General features: G+C 48.0%; 1 protein-coding gene and 1 non-coding gene across 12 annotated transcripts in view; one reads left to right on the top strand and one right to left on the bottom strand.

The window, feature by feature from the left end:
* SEPTIN6 (septin 6) overlaps window positions 1–13391 on the bottom strand; it is a 76082-nt gene extending 62691 nt beyond the window's left edge. For 6 of the 11 annotated variants that reach the window (XM_042242096.2, XM_060408265.1, XM_042242097.2 and 3 more), the window contains exons 1-2: window positions 13296–13391; window positions 7125–7205 (exon numbers count right to left, since the gene is read on the bottom strand). In XM_042242096.2, the coding sequence (XP_042098030.1) occupies window positions 7125–7184 (60 nt within the window). In that variant the 5' untranslated portion in view covers window positions 7185–7205; window positions 13296–13391. The remainder of the gene's footprint in view (window positions 1–7124; window positions 7206–13295) is intronic. The other 5 variants (XM_042242100.2, XM_060408266.1, XM_042242099.2 and 2 more) reach the window with 1 other exon arrangement.
* Window positions 13392–19388: 5997 nt separating this feature from the next.
* On the top strand, window positions 19389–19515 carry LOC121818386 (small nucleolar RNA SNORA40). Its single transcript, XR_006058446.1, has one exon. It is a non-coding gene; the product is annotated as a small nucleolar RNA SNORA40 (small nucleolar RNA).
* Window positions 19516–21071: the final 1556 nt, after the last annotated feature.

Genomic DNA, 21071 nt, shown 5'->3' with positions numbered 1-21071 from the left:
ATATATTCCTTTTCATCACTTGGCTTGATAACCTGACACTTAATATAGTATGGATGTTCTCTTGAGTAATTAAGTATATTCTAAAACAATACTTTTTTGGCCATGTAGCATTCTATTGTAAGAATTTACCACATTTTCTCAACCCATCTCCCACTGCTAGACCTTTAGCCTGTTTCCAAGTTTGCAACCATTTTAAGTAATAATTCATGTTCTTACACGTTTGCATAGTCTCTGATTATTTCCTTAAGCTAAAGTCCTAGAATTAAACCCTGCTGGGTCCAAGGGCACACACATTGGAAAGACTTCGGTACACATTGAGAAATCATTCAACAGAGAATATTACAAATGTCTATTTCCAACACCAGTGTGTGAGCATGTCTGTTTACACATACTTAGACTAGCACTGAGCTTCTGAGACTTTTTAACCATCATGAATTTTGTCACTGGAAAATGGCATCATGTCACTTAATTTGCATTTTATTAGTGAGAGTGAATATTTTTTTATTGTTCAACTGTGTACGCGATTGTGTCTATGTATATGTGAGTTGCCTATCCGTGTCTTTGCCCATTTTGTTAAAATGGGTGCATGTCTTTCTTTTCTGGATTTGTAAAAGCATTTTCTATATTAAAGAAAATGAGATAGTTTTGATTTTATGGTGACATATCTATCCTGAAGAAGTCCAGTATGTACTTAGCTATATGGAATTGCATGCTCAGGGACAATTCGGGACTGAGACAAATTTAGGAGTGAGAAGTATGAAACTGGATGTGTTCTTCAAGAGACAGTACAGGGAGAAAAGAACTAAACATTGAATATAAGAAATATACAAGTAAGGAATGGGAAGACGAAGAGAATTCTTCCAAGAGGGAGGGAAATAATCAGGAAAGTAAGAGATGACCCAATTAGTTTTCTATCACCAGAGGCCAAAGTTGAAGTCAGGAATTATTACAAAGAAATAACCATTGGTCTGGATTTGGTGAAGGCCACTGATAACTTTTAGAATCATTTTTTGTTTCTGTCTTTTTATCTGGTGTCCAGTACTAGGAACTAGGGAACATGGAATCTGAGTAATGTGTCTCTCTTGCTAACCAAGATTTAAGCAGTAAATTGTATGTCTCAGTCCTTGTAGCTGAGAAAGCTTCAAAAATGAATTTGTAAATGCAGTTCCTGCTTTAGGAAATCCTGTCTGGCGAGCACCGTTCACTCCTGCTTTGATGAATCTTAGAAGATGTCAAGGTCACCGTTATGAATATCAGTCCCCATTGTTCAGAGGTAAATACATAGAGGTGAAAAGGACAGAATTTGGGCTGAGTGGACATTGACCCTATGACAGCCCCCGGAAGTTTCTCCACACCCCCCCTTCCTCTCTAAACCTCTGGTAGTTTATCTCTCTCCTATTTCTCCTTAAGGTGGCCTGATTAATTGAGGGCCTGATTGCTTTGATTGCAGTTCATTGAATGTCCCTGGATTACAAAGTGCACAAGAGGAGATGGAACTGGCAACCTGGCCCAGCACATCTGTCACTAAACTCTTACCATCTTGAGTATCAGGTGGTGCCACGTCTGAGGCTTTAAACTGAGATGCTAGAAAGGACAGAGCCACCAAAATGTTAAATGGCTCGTCTCCCATGACCCTGCAACCTTCCCTGAGAATCTACTCTACAGAAACTCCCATGCGTATACAAAGATGCATGTACATACAATACAAGGAACTTCATTACAGTATTATTTATAATGCTGAAAACTTAGGGGAAAAAACCCTAAATAGCCGACAATGGGAAAATAGTTAACTAATAGTTAACTAATGCACATTCTGGAATATTCTGCAGCCATTAAAAAGCATGCAGTAGGTCTAGAAATAGAATTACAGATCTAGAAAATAAACTTTTGGTTACCAGGGAATAAGGAGGGGCAGAGATAAATGGGAAGATTGGGATTGACATACACACTACAATATATATATTAATAAAATAGGTAACTAACGAGGACCTACTGTATAGCACAGGGAACGCCACTCAATACTCTGCCATGACCTATATGAGAAATAAATCTAAAAAGTAGATATATGTATAATGGAGTCACTTTGCTGTACACCTGAAATTAATACAACATTGTAAATCAATTATGGTGGTGGTGGTTTAGTCACTAAGTCTTGTCTGACTCTTGATATCCCCTGGACCGGAGCCTGCCAGACTCCCCTGTCTGTGGAATTCTCCAGGCAAGAATACTGGAGCGGGTTGCCATTTCCTTCTCCAGGGAATCCTCCTTATCCAGGGATTGAACCCACGTCTCCTGCTTTGGCAGGCATCGCAGGTGGATTCTTTACTGCCGAGCAATGAGGGGAGCCCAAAGATCAAGAAATCAACCATACTCCAATACATAAAAAGAATGCAGTAGGTCTATAGGTACTGATGGGAATATCTGAAACATATTATAGTAGAAAAACAGAAGCTGTGTAACAATAAGCACAGTATGAGTCAATACATGCAAAAATCCCTACATGTGTGTATTAACACATACATGAATGCGAGTGCAGAGAAAGGCAACCAAAAAGATCTCTTAAAAAGCCAGAACTCAAGCTACCTCAGGAAAGGGGACCGGAACTAGGGGCTTACTCAAAGCGGGTAGTGAGTGCGCTTCTGCATTGTTTGATTCTTTTACAGCATGAATGTATTCACACATTACCTGTGTAATTTAAAAACATCTTTAATACAAGAAAAGAGAGTTCTCACTCAGCTTTGCAGCAGGGGTAATTAGGATGCAGAGTCTGAGAGCAGCTGAAAGGAAGGCAAAAATGAAAGTGTGCTTCTGAGAACTGGAGGAGCCCCCACTCCCCTCCCCAACTGCATTTCCTGTTTTCACCTCATCTGCAGGCACCTGCGGTTTTGAAATACGTTATACCACATTTCATATCACAGGCAGAAACACCACTCTCTTTCTCTTCTGCCTCCTCCCCTGAGGACATGCCAATTTCGTGTTTTAATTGAATATTCGAAGGATCACGTTATGAAGAATGAGTGAAGGCAGTTCCAGCTGTGCATCAGTTTCCCCTTGCTGTGATTCTGAAAATAAAGAGTCCCGAAGCACCCAAATGGGCCACTCCTGTCCCCCCTCAACCTTTGTGGCATAGGAAAAGGAGGGTCCATCTGTCTCCATTTCAAACTGGGGTATAAAAAAAACCTGGAGTGGCCAAGTTAGTAGCTGTCACTCTGAAGGATAAGGCCAAAACAAAAAGTTTGGAACTCATGGCTGATAACTGGGCTTGCCCTTGACTTTCTTCCTCTGGCCTTGGCACGGAGATGCTAGGAAAGGACAGAAACACAGAAATCAGATTCTCTCTGGCAGCCTCATGTGTCACTTCGTGGTGGGCCTGATTTCTCACACTTTCCCATTCTCTACATCCATCCCCAGCTCTGAATATTGACCTGTGAGAGACCCTGCAAATCTCAGGATGTTCAAACTCAATGAATAGTTCAGTGATGCATGATGGACTATTAAGCGGATGGTAAAGAACATATTCATAGTCAAGGCTATAGTTTTTCCAGTGGTCATGTACGGATGTGAGAGTTGGACTGTGAAGAAGGCTGAGCGCTGAAGAATTGATGCTTTTGAACTGCGGTGTTGGAGAAGATTCTTGAGAGTCCCTTGGACTGCAAGGAGATCCAACCAGTCCATTCTGAAGGAGATCAGTTCTGGGTGTTCTTTGTAAGGAATGATGCTAAAGCTGAAGCTCCAGTACTTTGGCCACCTCATGTGAAGAGTTGACTCATTGGAAAAGACTCTGATGCTGGGAGGGATTGGGGGCAGGAGGAGAAGGGGACGACAGAGGATGAGATGGCTGGATGGCATCACCGACTTGATGGACGTGAGTCTGAGTGAACTCCGGGAGTTGGTGATGGACAGGGAGGCCTGGCGTGCTTCGATTCATGGGGTCATAAAGACTTGGACACGACTGAGCAACTGAACTGAACTGAACTGAACTGAAAAAACATATTCCAAGAATATTTAATAGCATAGGAACATGATCACCAAATACTGTTAGGTGAAAAAAACAAAACCTTGTATGTACAGGATCATCCCAATCATGGGGAAAATAAGTATATATGCATTTTTAAAAGCTTGTAAGAATATATACCAAAATGGTGACAATGGTCGCTTTGGGATTGGAGGGGCTATAAGAGTTGGTGCTTTCCTCTGTTTTCCAAACTTTCTACAGTAGGCACATTTTAATTTTATAATCAGAAATAAAATGTTATTTTTTAAAAGCACCTATGATGATATTTTCCTAGGCAGGAAAGTAGCCTCAGATAGTTTAACAAAATCTTTAGTTACAAAGAAAAAGTTGCTTTCTGTACAGATAATCAGACAATTCAGTTGGTGCTTTCCTCTGTTTTCCAAACTTTCTACAGTAGGCATATTTTAATTTTATAATCAGAATTAAAATGTTATTTTTTAAAAGCATCTATGATGATATTTTCCTAGGCAGGAAAGTAGCCTCAGATAGTTTAGCAAAATCTTTTTTTCGTTTGTTTAGCAAAATATTTAGTTACAATGAAAAAGTTGCTTTATATACAGATAATCAGATAATTCAGTTAAGTATTCAGCTTTCAGGCAGCTTTATTGTATATAAAATATTTATTTTACCAATAATACAATAAAACCTCATATTTTCCTTATTATAACATAGGTGCATGCATACTAAGTCATTTCAGTTGTGTCCAACTCTGTGACTCTATGGACTGTAGCCCCCAGGTTCCTCCCTCCGTGGGGATTCTCCAGGCAAGAATACGGGAGTGGGTTGCCATGGCCTCCTCCAGGGGATTTTCCCAACGGTTTCTTTACCACTAGCACCATGTGGGAAGCCCCATTATATATATGTGTGTATATATATAAAACATTATTATATAGTATATTATTGTTATTATTATATAATATATTGTTGTTGTTTAGTTGCTAAGTCGTGTGTGACTCTTTGCGACCCTATGGACTGTAGCCAGCCAAGCTCCTCTGTCCATGGGGTCTTCCAGGCAAGAGTGCTGGTGTTGGTTGCCTTTTCCTTCTCCAGGGAATCTTCCCAACCCAAGGATCAAACCCAAGTTTCCTGCATCGGCAGGCAGATTCTTCAGTGCTGAGCCATCAGGAAAGCCCCGTTATGCCTTATTATTATACAGTATAATGGGGACTTCCCTGGTGGTCCAGTGGTTCAGTATCTGCCTCCCAATGCAGGGGACATGAGTTCAATCCCTGCTCTGGGAAGATCCCACATGCTGCGGAGCAACTCAGCCAGTGTGCCACAACTACTGAGCCCACGCATCCTAGAGCCTGTGGCTTCAAGAGAAGCTACCGCAATGAGAAGTCACCACAACTAGAGAGTAACTGCTCGCCGCAACTAGAGAAAACCCACAAAGCACAAAGTTGGTGAGGCCAAAAACAACAACAGCAACAACAAATTCATGTGAAACAGGTGGCAAAGTCAAATCGCATAACCTGATGAAGCAATCAGGTGGATGCTAGCCCTATTTGCTGCCTCCAGTGTTGCAGAGTGCGTGCATGCTAAGTTGCTTCAGTCGTGTCTGACTCTGTATGACCCTATGGACTGTGGCCTGCCAGGCTCCTCTGTCCATGGCAGGTGGGTTCTTTACCACTAGCAAGTGACATAAGAGATGCAGGTTCGATCCCTGGGTCGGGAAGATTCCCTGGAGGAGGGCATGGCAACCCATTCCACTATTCTTACTTGGAGAATCCCATGGATGGAGAAGCCTGGAGGGCTACAGTCCATAGTGTCGCAAAGAGTTGGATACAACTGAAAGAGATAATCATGTTAATAACCTGCATTATTAGCCATAGAAGCACAAAAGCACAAGTAAAAAACTCCAGTATGCCTAACACATGAAAATCAGGATTTCCCTGGCTCCGATTAAGCTGGGCTGAGGAAACTGATAGTAATAATAATGCCCTAACTGGAAGAGAGAAATTTGGGGGGCTTTTGGATGAGACATAAAGCCTGCAAAAGCCAGCACCACACCTTGGGGGCCCCAGTGCCTTTCAGTGGGGAGTAAGTTAGGGGATCCTGGGGAAGCACACAGGAAACCATGCCCCCATGGAGACAGAAGGCCCAATTGTGGCAAATCTTAATACACTGGATCAATTCCAGAGTGGCTTTTCCTCCTGTAAAAGGATGCACAGCAGGATTCTATTAAATAGCTAGCTCTCCTAGTGCATTTAAAAGGGGATTCAATGGACAAAAATTCAGCTGTCATGTACCTTTATAAGAAGACAATAGCTATATAGACCTACACGGATAGACAGACAATATCTGAAGGGTCACTGCTTTCCACTCCAGTTCCAGAGACCCTGCTAAGCTAAAAACCACTGGCTTGCTTTCTCTACAACAGTCTTTCCACCCAGCTCAAGGAGTCAAAGCAAGGAAAAGGTGGACTTAAATTCTGCCATCTCATTTGGAAGCAGAAGCAGTCAAGGACCTGAAAGAAATTAGGCCAGAGGACTAGGAAACACAAGAACCGTACACCGTTAGAGCTGGAAACGCCCTTAAAGATCACTTCATCCAACCGCCTCATTCTACAAAAGGGGAAACAGAGACTCGGAGGGAGGAAGTGACGTGTCCCCAGTCACACAGTGATTTCGAGGCAGAGAACAGTGAGGAGACCCTGACAAGCAGACAGCCACTCTCAAATGGAAAGGCTGACTCAAGTGGCACAGAGATTTCTTTCTGCTGCTAGAATTCCAAGACACGGGGCTTGGGGCTGATGCTAGTTAGGAGGAGAAGGGTGGTGGAACAGGCTCATGAAGGCTGGTGCCCCTCTTCTGCCTCTTCTCTCCCACCTCCAGCTCCCAGTTCCCTCTCTTCTGACTAAGGCGTGAGCCTCAGTTTGGCCTCTAAGAGCTCCAGGGCTACTGAAGCCAACCAGCCAGATTCTAGGTAAAAGATCTCCTCCACCTCAGGCCAGGGGTGACCCCTGCCCAGGGTGGGTCAACTTTCCCACAAAAGCCAGACAGCTTCACTTCCAATCAGGCCATTTAAACAGAGTCTCCTAGGTGTTCTGGCCATTGTTATCTCCAATCTGTTAGAAAGAGAATAAAAAAAAAAAAAAAGGTTTACTCACAGGCCTCTGGATGAATGCCCAACTGTCCTCTGGGGAGCCTGAATTTGCCTCTGCCTCCATCTGGTCTCATTTAAAGGGGATCTGAAAAAACCCAGTTCCTGCCTCAGCGCCAGTGCTCAGAGCTGGGGCCTCTGCTGCAAAAGGAAACCGAACACGACCTCACACCTCATCAAGGCCGTGAAAGCAAGGCTCGGCCCCTGCTACCCCGGCGCTTTCCTCGGGGATCAGAGAAGGCCCTTGCCAGAGAAACCTGAGCCCTGGGTCCTGTCCCTGAGAAGGCCCGCGAATCTTTCCCGCAGTCTCCTTTATGTGAGTGGAAGGAATGACCCGACTCTGAGGCCAGTGGAGAGCATGCTGCGTAATTCAGCAGATGGCTGCCTCTAATGAGAAGACACTGCAGAAGCGGGAACGTTATTTCTCCCCCTCCCAAGCATGTGGCCTCCTTCCTCTGTGCAGGCAGCAGAGAAAACCCACGGTTTCAAATCCCAGCAGCAGAAGCCTCCTCCTGCCAAACCGAGGAGGAAGGGTCTGTGTTTCTAATTCATCCTGCACCCCCCCTCCAGTTGTTACTTAAAATAATCCATCATTACATGGCTGGTGGCTCCAAGATTTTTATTTAAAGCAATATGGGAAAGAAGAAAGAAAGAAAGCCCACACATAGCCATGACTGTGCTATCTGGGGTTTAAGCTGAGAATCTCTTTTTAACATCAGAGCATCTCCCAAGCACCCAAGTACAGTCTTTCTCGACCTCTATGATTAAGTGTGCTGGGGGGAGGGGGAGATGCGGTGAACACAGGGGGAAGAAGGGACATGTCAGGATTTTTATTTCTTGGAATCATGATGACAAGGCCAGGGTTTTTTAAAAACTGAATTTGTATCATCTGGTAGGTGTTTCATTGCTTCATCCACTGACCAGCAATAACACTTTGGACTAAGTCGCTTGGTCTCCCTGAACCCATGAAATGAAAAGAACAATAATACTCGTCCAGGAAGCTGTTGGGGAAAATGAAATCATACAGATGGAAGCATTTTGAGATCGTTGAAAGACACATGTTACACTCATCCTTGGTATTCTTTTTCTTTCTTTTCTTGCTGGTTCTTTCTCGAATGTGGTTTTAACGTACACGTGACTGAAAAGCACTCCTGAGTTGTTCATACTAATATGAAACCACGGCTCTGATAATCCAGAAACCCAGGAAAGTCCAGAAATCAGTCCCATTTCGTTCTGGAATACCTTTTCCCAGGGGACTTAGATTCCTAATTAGTTTTGCTCAGGCTAATGCAATGGGTTCGCTCCCTTACAGCACACAAAGGGAGGGGCTGGGCTGGGTAACAAAGCCAGCAATTAATAGAAAATTTACAGCAGAGACTCTACAAAGTAAATGCTGTGCACAAGACTGCAGATCAAAATCTCATTATACTATACAGGCAAATTGCTCGGTTGTAATGCAGTTTTGTAATAAGAATGCCGCTGACACTCACATTTCCGGGTTTTAGGATATGAAGAGGGCTTATTCTGGCCTCTCATCTGGAAGCTCTGAGAGGGCCGTTGTGTGGGCCTTGCCCACCACTATATTCCCAGCACCTGGCACAGAGCCTGGCAGTCGGTGCCCAATAAACACATGCAGAAGGAATGAATGAAAATAAAAGTGTGTGAATTAACAAAGGAAATGTTCCCAGCCTGAGAGCAGAAGTGAGTTCTCCCCCATCTTCACATCTATCCTTCTGCTGGTTAAAGTCCTCAGCAAGCCTTTCCTATCACCCACCACCACTGCCCCCCCAACCCTGGCCAGGGCTGGATCAGGTCCCCTTGTAATGAATTATCCTAGCAGGCAATAGCTCTCCTCTGCAGCACATCACAGGGATAATCATAGTTAATTGTGTCTGCCTCCACTACTAGATTGTAAACTCCCCGAGGGTAGGGGCCATGTGGCATTTGCGAGGAGGAGGACAGACATTGCCATTGCCCTACAACTTTTAACTTTGCAAAGTCTCAAGCACACAGAAAAGTTGGAAAATAGTATCATGATCATCCACAGACCCTCGACTTAGATTCGTGAAATTTTACTATTTGGGGCCATGCAAGTTTTCTTCAGTGCTGTATTTGCATATGCTGTATTTGCGGAGATAATGGGTTTATGTTACAGTTTTCCTCTCCCTGCTTGGGGCAGAATATGACTTTTAGTTGGAGGTGGTGGAGATGGCTGAGGCAGGGCACTGCAATGGGAATCAAGATTAAGTGTCATTTGATAGCAAAACCAGAGTGCAGCCACCTGTAGGTGGTACCCTGGCAGCATTAGGCCAGGCAAGCTCTTTCTTTAGGGAGAAAGACCATTATCTGGCTGCCCCTGAAGGAAAGTATCATTGTCCACACCGTGGGATTGGTTCAAATCAGAATCAGTAAGCCCTACTTTCTATGGGCCAGCACTTATAGGCTGGACCCTAAAAAGCAACACTGAAAGAAACAACTCAGTGCAAGAGCCAGCAGCTGTGGCCTCTGGTGCCCATACCATGCCTTCCTAGCTTGCTCAGACTCATATCCATTAAGTTGGTGATGCCATCCAACCATCTCATCCTCTGTCATCCCTTTCTCCTGCCTTCATCTTTCCTAGCATCACGGTCTCTTCCAATGTGTCAGTTCTTCACATCAGGTGGCTAAAATATTGGAGTTTCAGCTTCAGCATCAGTCCTTCCAATGAATATTCAGGACTGATTTCCTTTACGATTGACTGGTTGCATCTCCTTGCCATCCATGGGACTCTCAAGAGTCTTCTCCAATGCCACAGTTCAAAAGCATCAATTCTTCAGTGCTCAGCTTTCTTTATGGTCCAACTTGCACATCCATACATGACTACTGGAAAACCCATAGCTTTGAGTAGATGGACTAAAGTCAATAAAGACTTTAAGAAAATGGTCTACATAAAAACAAAAATAAACCCTTAAAATATATTTGTGTGTTTATATACACACACATATATATATAGTCTAGTGGTTTTCCCGACTTTATTCAGACTTAAATGGAAAGTACGGAAAACCACTAGACCATATATAAACATATATTTTTTAAGGGTTTCTTATGTAACCCATTTTCTTAAAGTCTTTATTGACTTTGTTACAGTATTGCTTCTGGGTTTTTCTTTTTAATGTTTTGTTTTTTTGGCCGAGAGGCAGGCGGGATCTTAGCTCCCCAACCAGGGATCAAACCCACATCCCCTGCATCAGAAGACAAAGTGTTACCCACTGGACCACCAGGGAAGTCCCATTAGAGTATATATTAATAGTAGCCCAAGCCACATCACAGGCAGGGGCTGGAGATGGGAACATCCCAAGAATCTTCTGTAGTTCTCTAATTATTTCCCCATGTACACAATTAGTCTCTCCAACTAGACTAGAATAAGTGTAAAAGCCAGGAAGTACATCTATTACTTTTTTTAGTATCCTTAACCAGGGCTAGCCATAGTGCTCGACACTTACTAGTCAATCAAATAAACCCTGTGGACACAATAAAGAAACAGTTTTGTCACAAAGAATCTTTATGGTGTTCATTCAAATAGGGTGGGATTGTGTTATGGACACAAAAGCTGAGCTTTCAAGTTGCATGTGTGCACAAATAAGGGTCCTACCCAGGAACTCTAAGGTCTGTTTTTGTCACTAATGATGTTATCTTACAAGCCAGAGTGACCCTCAACTGACTCTGGAGAGGCCAGCCCATCCCTCACACACACCGGAGCACTACTTGCATGGCACCGTATCTCAGAGCTCATTAAAAAGAACTCCTAGGCTAGGCACACTTAGGTTTAGACTCTAGTCTTCTTTTCCCAAACCCCGAATATGCCTTTGCTGAAAGAAACAATCAGCAACCAGACGTCCAAGGTCTTCCAAGTTAATTGCATCTTCCTCTGGTGAATTACAACTTCTTACAGACACAAAGGCAAGCAGAGAGACAAATGACACAGAAACAAGAGCTTCACTGACTGGGGGAGGTGGGGGGCCTGGAGAGTGACGTCAGTTTTCCCAGCAACCCATTTATCACGATAACAAGGTCTCAAGGGCTCTGACTGCTCTTTCAGCTTCAGGATCTGGCATACAATTTTGTTCTTCATTGTAGAGTAGGGTAAGGCCACCCAGAGCAAACTGGAACCAAGCAGAGCAATCCAAGTGGCCCTAAACCAACCCCCTCCATTTTTAAAACAAAGGGGATCTCTGGGTAGCCCCAGGTGAAACACAACCTTCTGGAAGGTTCCCCTTTGCTACATCTGCCCTGCAACCCTGATTGAGGCTAGAGGAACTGGTGAGAGAGTATGGGCAGGTCAGTGCAAATTCATTAGCATCCTTCTTGGTCACTAAGGATGGAGCAAGTGTAATCTAGGGGACTAAATCTTCTCCTTAAGGCATGCCATCGCTAAAATAGAGGAGCAGAAAGGCACTGAGGGAGCCCTCAAAACACTAATGCAATACATATTAGAGTGCCAATCCTGGGGAGAAAAGCATTCTCTCAAACGCCATTATCACAGAGCATGGTCTCCCAAATACTCCTGGTCCTCCCACATCCTGAATGCCTAAAGAACTCCAGGCTGGGGTCTTGCAGGGCAGTAGGGGAGGATCCAAAGAAATCACCTTGCCCTTCCAAACAGGAACAAGACGGTGGAATAAATTTAGCAGTGTCCTGTAGAAAAAATACTACCAGATTCTGAATTCAGATTTTGAAAACAAATCAATTTCAATTACACCAAATACCTAGAGGCTATATATATATATTTGCACTAGAATTGCATTGCATGGACTATTTCCCTAAATAAGCATGACACAAGATTTAAAAACCCTGTGTGTGTGTGTTTCAGAAATTTTCATCAAGTAGTACGGATATTTACTGTCATGGGATGTGACCTAGCTCTACTTCAGTCTCCTTCCTCACTTCAGGGCGCTAGTAACTGTGGGCTTCTTAGAAATCCCAGACACTCAGGGAGGAATAGAAAGGCCAGGTTGTTCCCTCAAGCGGAAACATTCCCCTCCCTTTGCAACGAAACTTCTGGTCTAAAAAAACAAACATGGAGCCTCAGGTCACTTCAGTATAATTTCTCTGCACATCCCAGGCTGGAAAACTTCAGTTCGTTAAACGAAGAATTTTTTTTTTTTTTCCAGAGTCGGCTGCCAACAAAAAGAGAGAGACGGCATCGCTTTTGCAAGCGTCACACTTATTTTCCTGAGTCCCATGACAAGAAGGCAGCGCCACAGGTTTTGGCACACAAGCCCAGTCACACCGAACTCGCACTGGAGACAGATCCCCCCACCCCCAGGGTCCCGCAAAACCCGGGTCAGGTGTCAGAAACACGCCAAAATACGCAGCTAGCCAGCCGTCTACAGGCCAGCGGACTGCAGCCCACACAGACGCACAAATGAGACCCAGAGGCACACAGCACAAGCAGACGGGGAGAGAAGCAACCGGACCCAGGGACACGCACCAGGGAGCTGAGTACACTCCCAGAAACAGGCGGACGCATCAAGGATCACAGACAAGCCGGGCACCGGCGTGGTCCGCCCGGGGAGGCACGAGTGCGCGCGCACGCACTCACACGCACAGTGATACACACACACACACACACACACACACACACAGACGCAGTCACATATGTAATGCATATGGAAAAACCCTACCCCAGCCAGTCACCTCCCCGCCCCCCTCACCACTCGCCGCCTCCTGCCCCAGGCTCACCCCAGTCCCACGCCCCTCTGGCTGAGGAAGCCCGGGTCCCGGCGCGTGGCGGGGCGCTGGGGCGCGGCCTGGCCCCCCGAGGGAGGCCAGGGTGCCGGGGACCCGAAGAGCCCGGCGGCTCGTGCGGCCATTCATTCGGCAACGCCCCAGCGGCGGGGCCGCAGCTGCAGCGAGGGCGGCGGCGGCGCCGGCTGCAGCTCTTGGGCAATGCAAGTTCAGCCGCCGGCCTGCAGCCTGGACCAGTCCCCCCGCCTCCCCCACCCGCCCGCCACCACGGTTCTCGGGGACGGAAGGCTGGGGGACTGAGTCGCTGACTCTAGGAGCATAAGTCCCGCCGCGTCCGGTCTCCTGGATGGTGCCCACTGCCCCTCTTTGCGGCGGCCGTGACGGCGGCCAGGTCTCCTCGGCTCTTCCGAGGCTCCCGGCCCCGACTCTGGCACCCAAGCCCAGCACTCACCACCTGGCGAGCTATATCGGTCGCTGCCATCGTTCCTGCGTCCGCCAGGGCTGCCACGGGCACCGCCGCAACGGGAGCTAGAGCACAGGAAACAGCGGAGCTCCTCCGACAAAGAGAAAGTGTTACACTTTGGGCGCAACCAAGTCCGGCGGGGGGAGGTGCAAGGGAGGGGCCCCTTCGCTGCTGCTCCAACCCCGACCTCTCCTCTATCGCCCACCCCCTCGGAAGTGGGGTGCGGCGTGGGGGTGGATTTAACGCGCCGCTTCCCTCTCCTGCGAGCAGGGTTCCAGCTCTCCTTGCAACCTCAGTTGTAGGCCTGTGCGAAGGGAGACGGGGGCTCCCCTCGGTGACCCAGTCCTTTGCCCGCCCCCCCGCCACTGGGCTCCGTGGTACGTCCCGACCTCTGCTGAATTGTCACACCCCCCTGCTCTCGCCTTACATCCCCGAGTCCCCAGACCCCTAAGGCTGGAAGGGAGCCCCCGCCCCTCCCCCCTGCCGCGCACCGCTCGGCTGCTGACCCCTGCAGTCCTCCTCTTCTTCCTCCCTGCATCCCGGACCCCCTTTTTCTCCCCACCGAAATCTCAGGGTGCTTGAAGAGGAGCGGCCGCTGCTGGAGTCTCGCTGCTCCACCACACCTCCCCCACCCCGGTCCGGGAGGGCTGCTGAGGCCGGTGGGGGACCAGGAGGGGGAGAGCTGTGGCAGGTGCCGCTTCCCAGCAGAGCTTAGAAAGGGGGCGGGCGGTTGGGGGAAGCCGCACTGCGGGCCCCGCAACTGAGCTGTGACATGCGGTGTCCGAGGCCACGGGTCCTGACATGAAGCGCCCCTTCTGCCCTGGGGTTTCCACGCCTCGGATGCTGTGGGCTGTCATTTCCGAGCTCACCACCGTTGAGTCCCGCGCCTCCTCTCCCCACCGAGCCCTAGACGATCGGCGTGTGAGCGGAGGCTCGGACGACTTACCCCCCTGTAGAGACTGGACCGCCGGCAACTCTCAGAGGAGGTGCCGGGGGCTGAAATCCCAGCTCGGGATTTCGCAGAGGGACGCCGAGCAGCCTCCAGGGGCTCTGTCCCGCCCCCTGATTTCCCCTTAACCTTGGGTCAACCCGAGGCTAGGCGGCCTCAGTGAGCAGAGGGAGACCCTCCGAAGGCAGAGGCTCTGCCCGCCGGCTTTCCTTTTCCTCTCGGCCCTCCGTCGCGGCGGGTCCCCTCCCTTGCCCTCAGCACCTCTCCCTCTCTTTGGCCTGACGCCCCGCAACCCTTCTCCTGGCCGTGGACCCTGCTAGCTCCCTGGCGTGTCCGAGGCCAGAGCTGGCGGGATCATGCTACTCCACTCCTTAAAAGGGCAGGCGCCCTGGTCTCTGAGAGGGACTTGGATCCTCGAGTGGAACCCGGGACCGCGGGGGGAGACAGATCCCTGGGGGGAAGCCCGGCCGGCGAGGGGGCCGGGATGCGGTATGGGAGCTGGCCCGAGGCGGGAGCGCCTGCGGTGGAGAGGAAGGAGGGAGGAAAAAAGAAAAACGGGAAGCTCTGAGAGGGAGAAGAGACCCGACCCGGAGGCCCGCGCGTGGGGAAAAGGGCAGGCAGAGAAACTAGGGTGGCCATAGGAGGCGCTCCCTTGGCCCCGATTCCACCTGCCGGGACAGTGCGTGTCACACGGTCTCCGGAAGCTCCTCACGTGCGTGTGAACCTTGAGAACAACGACTCCGCAAAATGCATTCCCAGAGCCTACTTCGGGGCCTGGCATCCACCAAGCGCCCAATTAAGCATTTTCTGAACCGGCGGACAGAGGGTTTGGACTGGGGCGGGCGGGGGGAGGGGGCGGTGCGGCTGCGGGTACAGGAGAAGGAAGAGACACATTCCGGAGGTGGCTCTGTAGGGACAGAAGAGCCAGGCTCTGGAGGTGCCCATTGTGCGGGAGACCCGGGAGGGGCCGAAAGAGAAGAGCCTGGCACAATCAGGGAACAGAACTAGGAAGCTCTGTGGACGGACAGCGCTGGCCGGAAGGGCAGATGATGGTGGCAGAGAACCGGGGTGACTATCGTCTCTGAGGCCCGCCAGGGCGCTGGGGCAGGGCCTGGGCGAAGCGCCAGGCCCTGGATTCGGGTCTCCGACACGTGCGGGACCAGGCTGGTATTTGCGGAACAGTCATAAGGCTGGGCCGGGACCGGATCGGAGCGGGGAGCAGTGGGGGCGGGCGGCTCGCAGACCCGGTGTCTGGCCGGCAGACAGGTCTGCGCTGCAAAGGCTGGGGCGTGGAGAGCGGGGAAGGGCTGGAGGTCATTAACTCTGACCTGGATCTGCGGTTTGGTGGGTGGCGGGAGCCGAGCTGTACATTTGGAAAGCAGAGCTGAGAGCTGATACCCGCAGCGTCGGCGAGCAAGCGCAGTGCCCGGCGGAGCTGGACTGGCCGACTGCGGGGCTCCCTGGGAACCCTGCCTGCCCCCTTCCAACATCACCCCGCTCCCGCCTAAGCGCTCCTCGCCCACCAAAACTCGAAGCATTTCCACCCGGTACAGGGGCTACCGAAGCGCCGAAACCTTGGTGCCCCGCCCATATGCCCCCCTCTGCCCTTCTGTCCCTAGGAACCCTCACAACCTCGCGGAGGCCTCCGCCTCCAAAACAATGGCCCTCGCAGACTGGAACCAAGTGTGTAACTCAAGTCTCCCTCAACCCTTTGGTCTCTCAAAAACCTGCCACCTGCGGCTGCAAGCGCCTCAGGCTTCCGGGTTTCCGCGGGGTGCGGTGGCTGTTGATGCGTGCCCAGGTGTGCATTTGTCTGTCAGTGTGCATCCGCTGTATCTGTGTGTCAAGGTGTGTCACTGTGTGTGTGTGTACAGGCATGTATTTACTGTTTGTTTTTTTATCTGCTACCGTGTGTGTTTCAGTGAGAGCGTCTGTGTCGATGTGTGTGTCAGTGTGTACCTCTGCTGTGTATTGGTATGTATGAAAAGCTGTGCATGCCAGTGCTGTGTGTCTGTCAGTCTGTGCATGTCAATGTGAGGGTCAGTGTGGGTGTGTGTATGTGTAGAGACGCTCTAGCTCACTGCATTCTGGGCTTTACATTCCTTGCCTGACTCCATGCAGGGGGGGGCCCATAACTGAATGCTATGGATTACCATCCTTATTTCAACGAAGAAGTGGGGGGAAGGGAAGGAGAACAAAGAAATTTGGAAATTCGCTGGGTTCTATCTCCCAGTCTTTGGTCCTGGGTCACTAGCCCAGGCACAGGGCGGACACAAAGGGGTGAGGCAGGAGGGCTCACTAGTGGTCAGTCACCTCCTTGCATGTCTGTCCCTGTTGAGGTCTCATGGATCCTCGGGACCCATGAACCTATTTTCATGTTCATTGTATCCTCACAGGGTCCCTTGGGCCCTGCACAGTTATCTGGCAGATGCTCAATCAATGTTTGTTGAGTGAATGGATAAACGGAAGCATGTAAATGTGATGTTTTCAGTGTTTCCACTGTCCTTAAGGAAGTTGGAGCAAGCAGCAACTTCCGCAGGCCAGCAGGTGACTGTCATTAACTTGCTAATGTTGTTTGTGGAACCGGACTCCCCAGGGAGGGGAAATGGCCATCCCTGCTAGATAGGAGGGGGCCCTAATTAAAGCCAAGCTTTAGAAAAGTCACCCTGATGGCTGGGGAAGGGAGTGCTCAGACTGGCTGGGGGAAGGGGTCAGCAATGTGGGGAGGGAGGGAGAAGAGGGCAGTGAAATGGAACTAAGAGCTCAGGAAAGAGCTTTGTCCTGAAACTGGCTTTACGGAAGACGAAAGGATGGTCACGTTGCTCTAAAGTGGAGACGCCGATAATCATCTGAAAAATAAGATCAGAAAGTTGGAGGAAGAGGACAAAGTGAAGCAGAGGGAAAATGACCTGAGATTAACCAAATCGGACAATGCTGATAGAATCAGAAACTCAGTGAAGGGGCTAAGTCAAGAGGAAATAAGGATTCCTTTGTGCATCATTACCTCCTGCCTCTGGTTTGACATCAGTTTATTCCAGTAGTCCTCAAAAGGTGATCTTTGTCTAACAGTCTCAGTGTCACCTGGGAAGTTAGAAATGCAAACGCTCAGGCCCCAGCCTAGACAGACCTACCAAATCACAACCTCGAGCACTGAGACCCAGTAACCTGTGTTTGAACAAGTCCTCCAAGGAACTCTCATTTATGCTAAAGTTTGAGAACCACTGGTTTACCTGAAATCTGGCCATGGATGGGACACAGGAGTGAGTAAAGTTTGGCAGGATATTGAGGGAAAATTCTGAAGCCTGGACTGTCATACTAATGGCAGATCCTGGTGGATTACTCCAATGGGCAGCATGAGAAGACAGTGCCTAGGTTGGAAAAGGGGTGCCCTAAAAGATGGAGAGGGAACCCCTGTAGGCAGCTGGAAGTTTCTAAAGATAAACTTTGCTTCCTTTGAAATTTTACTCTTCATTCCACGAATATGACCTAAGCCTCCATTGCATATCAGCCACTGTGCTCAGTGCCGGAGGACTCAAGAAAAACGGATGGCAAGAAACCCTGTTGTGACCTGAGGTAGCCCCCTGGCCAGTTGCCAGCTCCACAAACAACCAGTAATGGGATAAGTGATCTAATCAGGCAGGGGCAAGATCCTGGGGAGGTAGACACCCAGAGAGGTGAGGGAAGGCAACTCAAAGACCCATTTGGGAACTTTCCTGGTGGTCCAGTGGTTAGGGCTCCACACTTCCACTGCAAAAGGCGGGGGTTCACTCCCTGGTCTGCTGGGAGAACTAAGATCACACAAGGCACGCAGCATGGCCAAAAAGAAAAAAAAAAAAAGACCCATTTGGATTGAATCCTGAAGAAAGAGAAGTAGCTTATCTGGCCATCAAGGGGTGGGGTGAACAGTAGCAGAACACCATGTGTAAAATCACAGAAAAAAAAGGCAAGAACATTTAGGGAATTCCAACTCTTGGCCAGAGGGAATGGTAGAGGAGAGGACAGCGGTTATAAATGAGGCTGAGAGAAGCTGGCATCAGAGCTTGAAGGGGCACGTTGGTCATGCCAAAGAGCTCAGCCTTTACGCCCCAGAGTCTGGAGTCTCAAGCTGTGCTCTCTAGGGCCAACACCTGCTCCATTCTGGAGCCAAGTGAGACGGATGCTTACAGTGAAAAAAAAAATCAATTAATGGGTAGAAACTTTTCTATTTTAACTTTTTTTAACCACAAAGTTTTCTTCAGTCTTTGACAGATGCTCCTTCTTATCTGTGAGCAGGCAACAGAATGAATGAACATATAGCAAAAGAATATTAAACAGACAGTCCCAGGACTGATCATGCTTAATTCAACAGTTTATTTCTTTTTTCATGGACATCTGTGCTTGTGGCTATGATTTTGTATCGCACTCACATTATGTAGATGTATTTTCTGCTAGCAGAAGTGTTCTTTTGAAAAGTGTTTGATTTCGTATGGTGCCATGGAATATATCAATTATTTCCTGGCACTCTAGAAAGAATACCATGACTTCCAGCTGCCATGCCACCTGAACCAGCTGGAGAAACTGTCCCTTAGATGGTGAGGAGCCACCAAAGGGTTTAGAGCAGGGGAGCAGAATGAATGCATTTGCAATTTTGAAATGTCACTCTTGTTCCAGCTTGGGGAGGAGACTGGAGCAGAGAGTGATGAAAGCAGTTAGGACTCGGGAATTAACTCACGGTTGTAGCAGTTCAGGCAAGAAATGATGGTGACAGTGACATGGGATTGGATTGGAAGGGCGGGAATAGGGCATGCTTTAAAAAGGGCATCCATTATAAGGGCCTTGTGCACCATGTTAAAGATGCTAAGGTTGCACCCTCTTGAGAGTAAGTCTTTGAAGAGTTTCTTGATGAATGGCTGCAGCAGAATCACCTGTCCTTCTTCTTATAGAAACAGAGGCCAAGAGGCCACCTCGGACCTGCCAAATCAGAATCTTTGCTTGGGAGGAGTATGGTGTGTAAGAAGCTCTCCAGGCAGTTGTGGAGAACCACTGCATGATGGTTAGTGAGTGGCGGTACAGCAGTGAGATCTAGGTTTACACAGTGCACTCAAGACACCACAAGAATAACTGATTGAATGAAGGCAAGAACAGAGACAGATAGCACTTGTGTTTGTTTTTGTTTAATTTGTGGACAAAGACTTACAGACAAGTGTGAAAGTAAATCCTCTTTTGCAACCCACAACTCATTGTTCAGTATGAGTTTTGATACAGATAAGAAGGAACATGATCCATAAAATGGGTGTGTATTGATGAGCATAAAGATTGCTTCCAGGGCTGTAGAGTTAAATAAGCTTTGAAATTACCAGCTGTATTGATCCTAGTACTCAGTTTTAATGTTGACATGAAACAAAGATGGGCTTCTTTTTTTAGGCTTTTATCTTCAGAATACAGTGTCTGGATTTTCCAAAGGTATTGGCATATCCCAATTATCTCTGTCAAGTTTTAGCGTGTGATAACTTAGGAATTAATATGATTTGAACTTGATAAGTTTTTAGAGAACTAGACAGATCCCATCTCCTGAACCTAAACAGGATCCTATAGTAAACTGCTTGAGGAAATTGGATCTTGAAGATTACAGGTGGCAAACTTTGAAGTGCACTCCATTAAAGATCAAAAAGACTCAACTAAAACAACTGTGGCAAACATCACAGCTGTGGATTGAGCAGAACTTTTTGAAAGGGCTACCTTGAAGATGACAACTTTGGAGGAGCTATGGTGATTGGCAGTGGAAAATCAGGACATGTGAACATCCTTACAAATTTATTGACTTAAATAACTTTGCCTATGTTATGAATAAAAAGAAACCTTTGTGCAGAAAAAAAAAAGAAGAAGAAGAAGAACAGAGACAGGGAGAGCAGTCAGGAGGCTACTGCCATGGTTCTAGGCTGACTTTCTGCATTGGGCAAGAGCCAGAACTCAAGGGCAGGTTTGGCTCACCACCCCCATCAGGGATACTAGCTATCCTTAGAAACTTACCTGTACACACCATTTTAGACAAATGATACAATTTTGTATTTTCCCAAACAATTCTTCACCACAATTAGTCCTCAGTGGTCTTCCCAGAGTCACAGAGTTTGCCTAAGATGTATAATCATGTAAAATGCATGATGTACCTACCAGGGCACAGCACTGGGCACCGGGAGAGGTAGAAAGAAATATGAGATATGGCAATGACGACCCTGTATGCAAGACAGGAAAAAAGACACAGATGTGTATAACGGACTTTTGGACTCAGAGGGAGAGGGAGAGGGTGGGATGATTTGGGAGAATGGGAATTCTAACATGTATACTATCATGTAAGAATTGAATCGCCAGTCCATGTCTGACGTAGGGTGCAGCATGCTTGGGGCTGGTGCATGGGGATGACCCAGAGAGATGTTGTGGGGAGGGAGGTGGGAGGGGGGGTCATGTTTGGGAACGCATGTAAGAATTAAAGATTTTAAAATTAAAAAAAAATTAAAAAAATTAAAAAAAATAAAAGAAATATGAGATATGGCTTCTGTTCTGCGGGAAGTTCCCGTCTAACTGAGGAAACCAGACATGGACTGTAGTCTACCAGGCTCCTCCGTCCCTGGGATTCTCCAGGCAAGAGTACTGGAGTGGGTTGCCATTTCCTTCTCCAGGAGATCTTCCCAACCCAGGGATCGATCCCGCGTCTCCCGCATTGCAGGCAGACGCTTTACCATCTGAGCCACCAGGGAAGACTCAGATATATACCCACTAACAGTCAAATGTCCTGCACTATACTTGTGTTTAGTCGCTCAGTAGTGCCTGACTCTCTG

This window comes from Ovis aries, chromosome X (genome assembly GCF_016772045.2).
Source record: "Ovis aries strain OAR_USU_Benz2616 breed Rambouillet chromosome X, ARS-UI_Ramb_v3.0, whole genome shotgun sequence".
In the NCBI taxonomy this organism is placed as follows: domain Eukaryota; kingdom Metazoa; phylum Chordata; class Mammalia; order Artiodactyla; family Bovidae; genus Ovis; species Ovis aries.
Note: the sequence above shows the minus strand (reverse complement) of the source record. Positions and strands in the feature narration are given on the sequence as shown.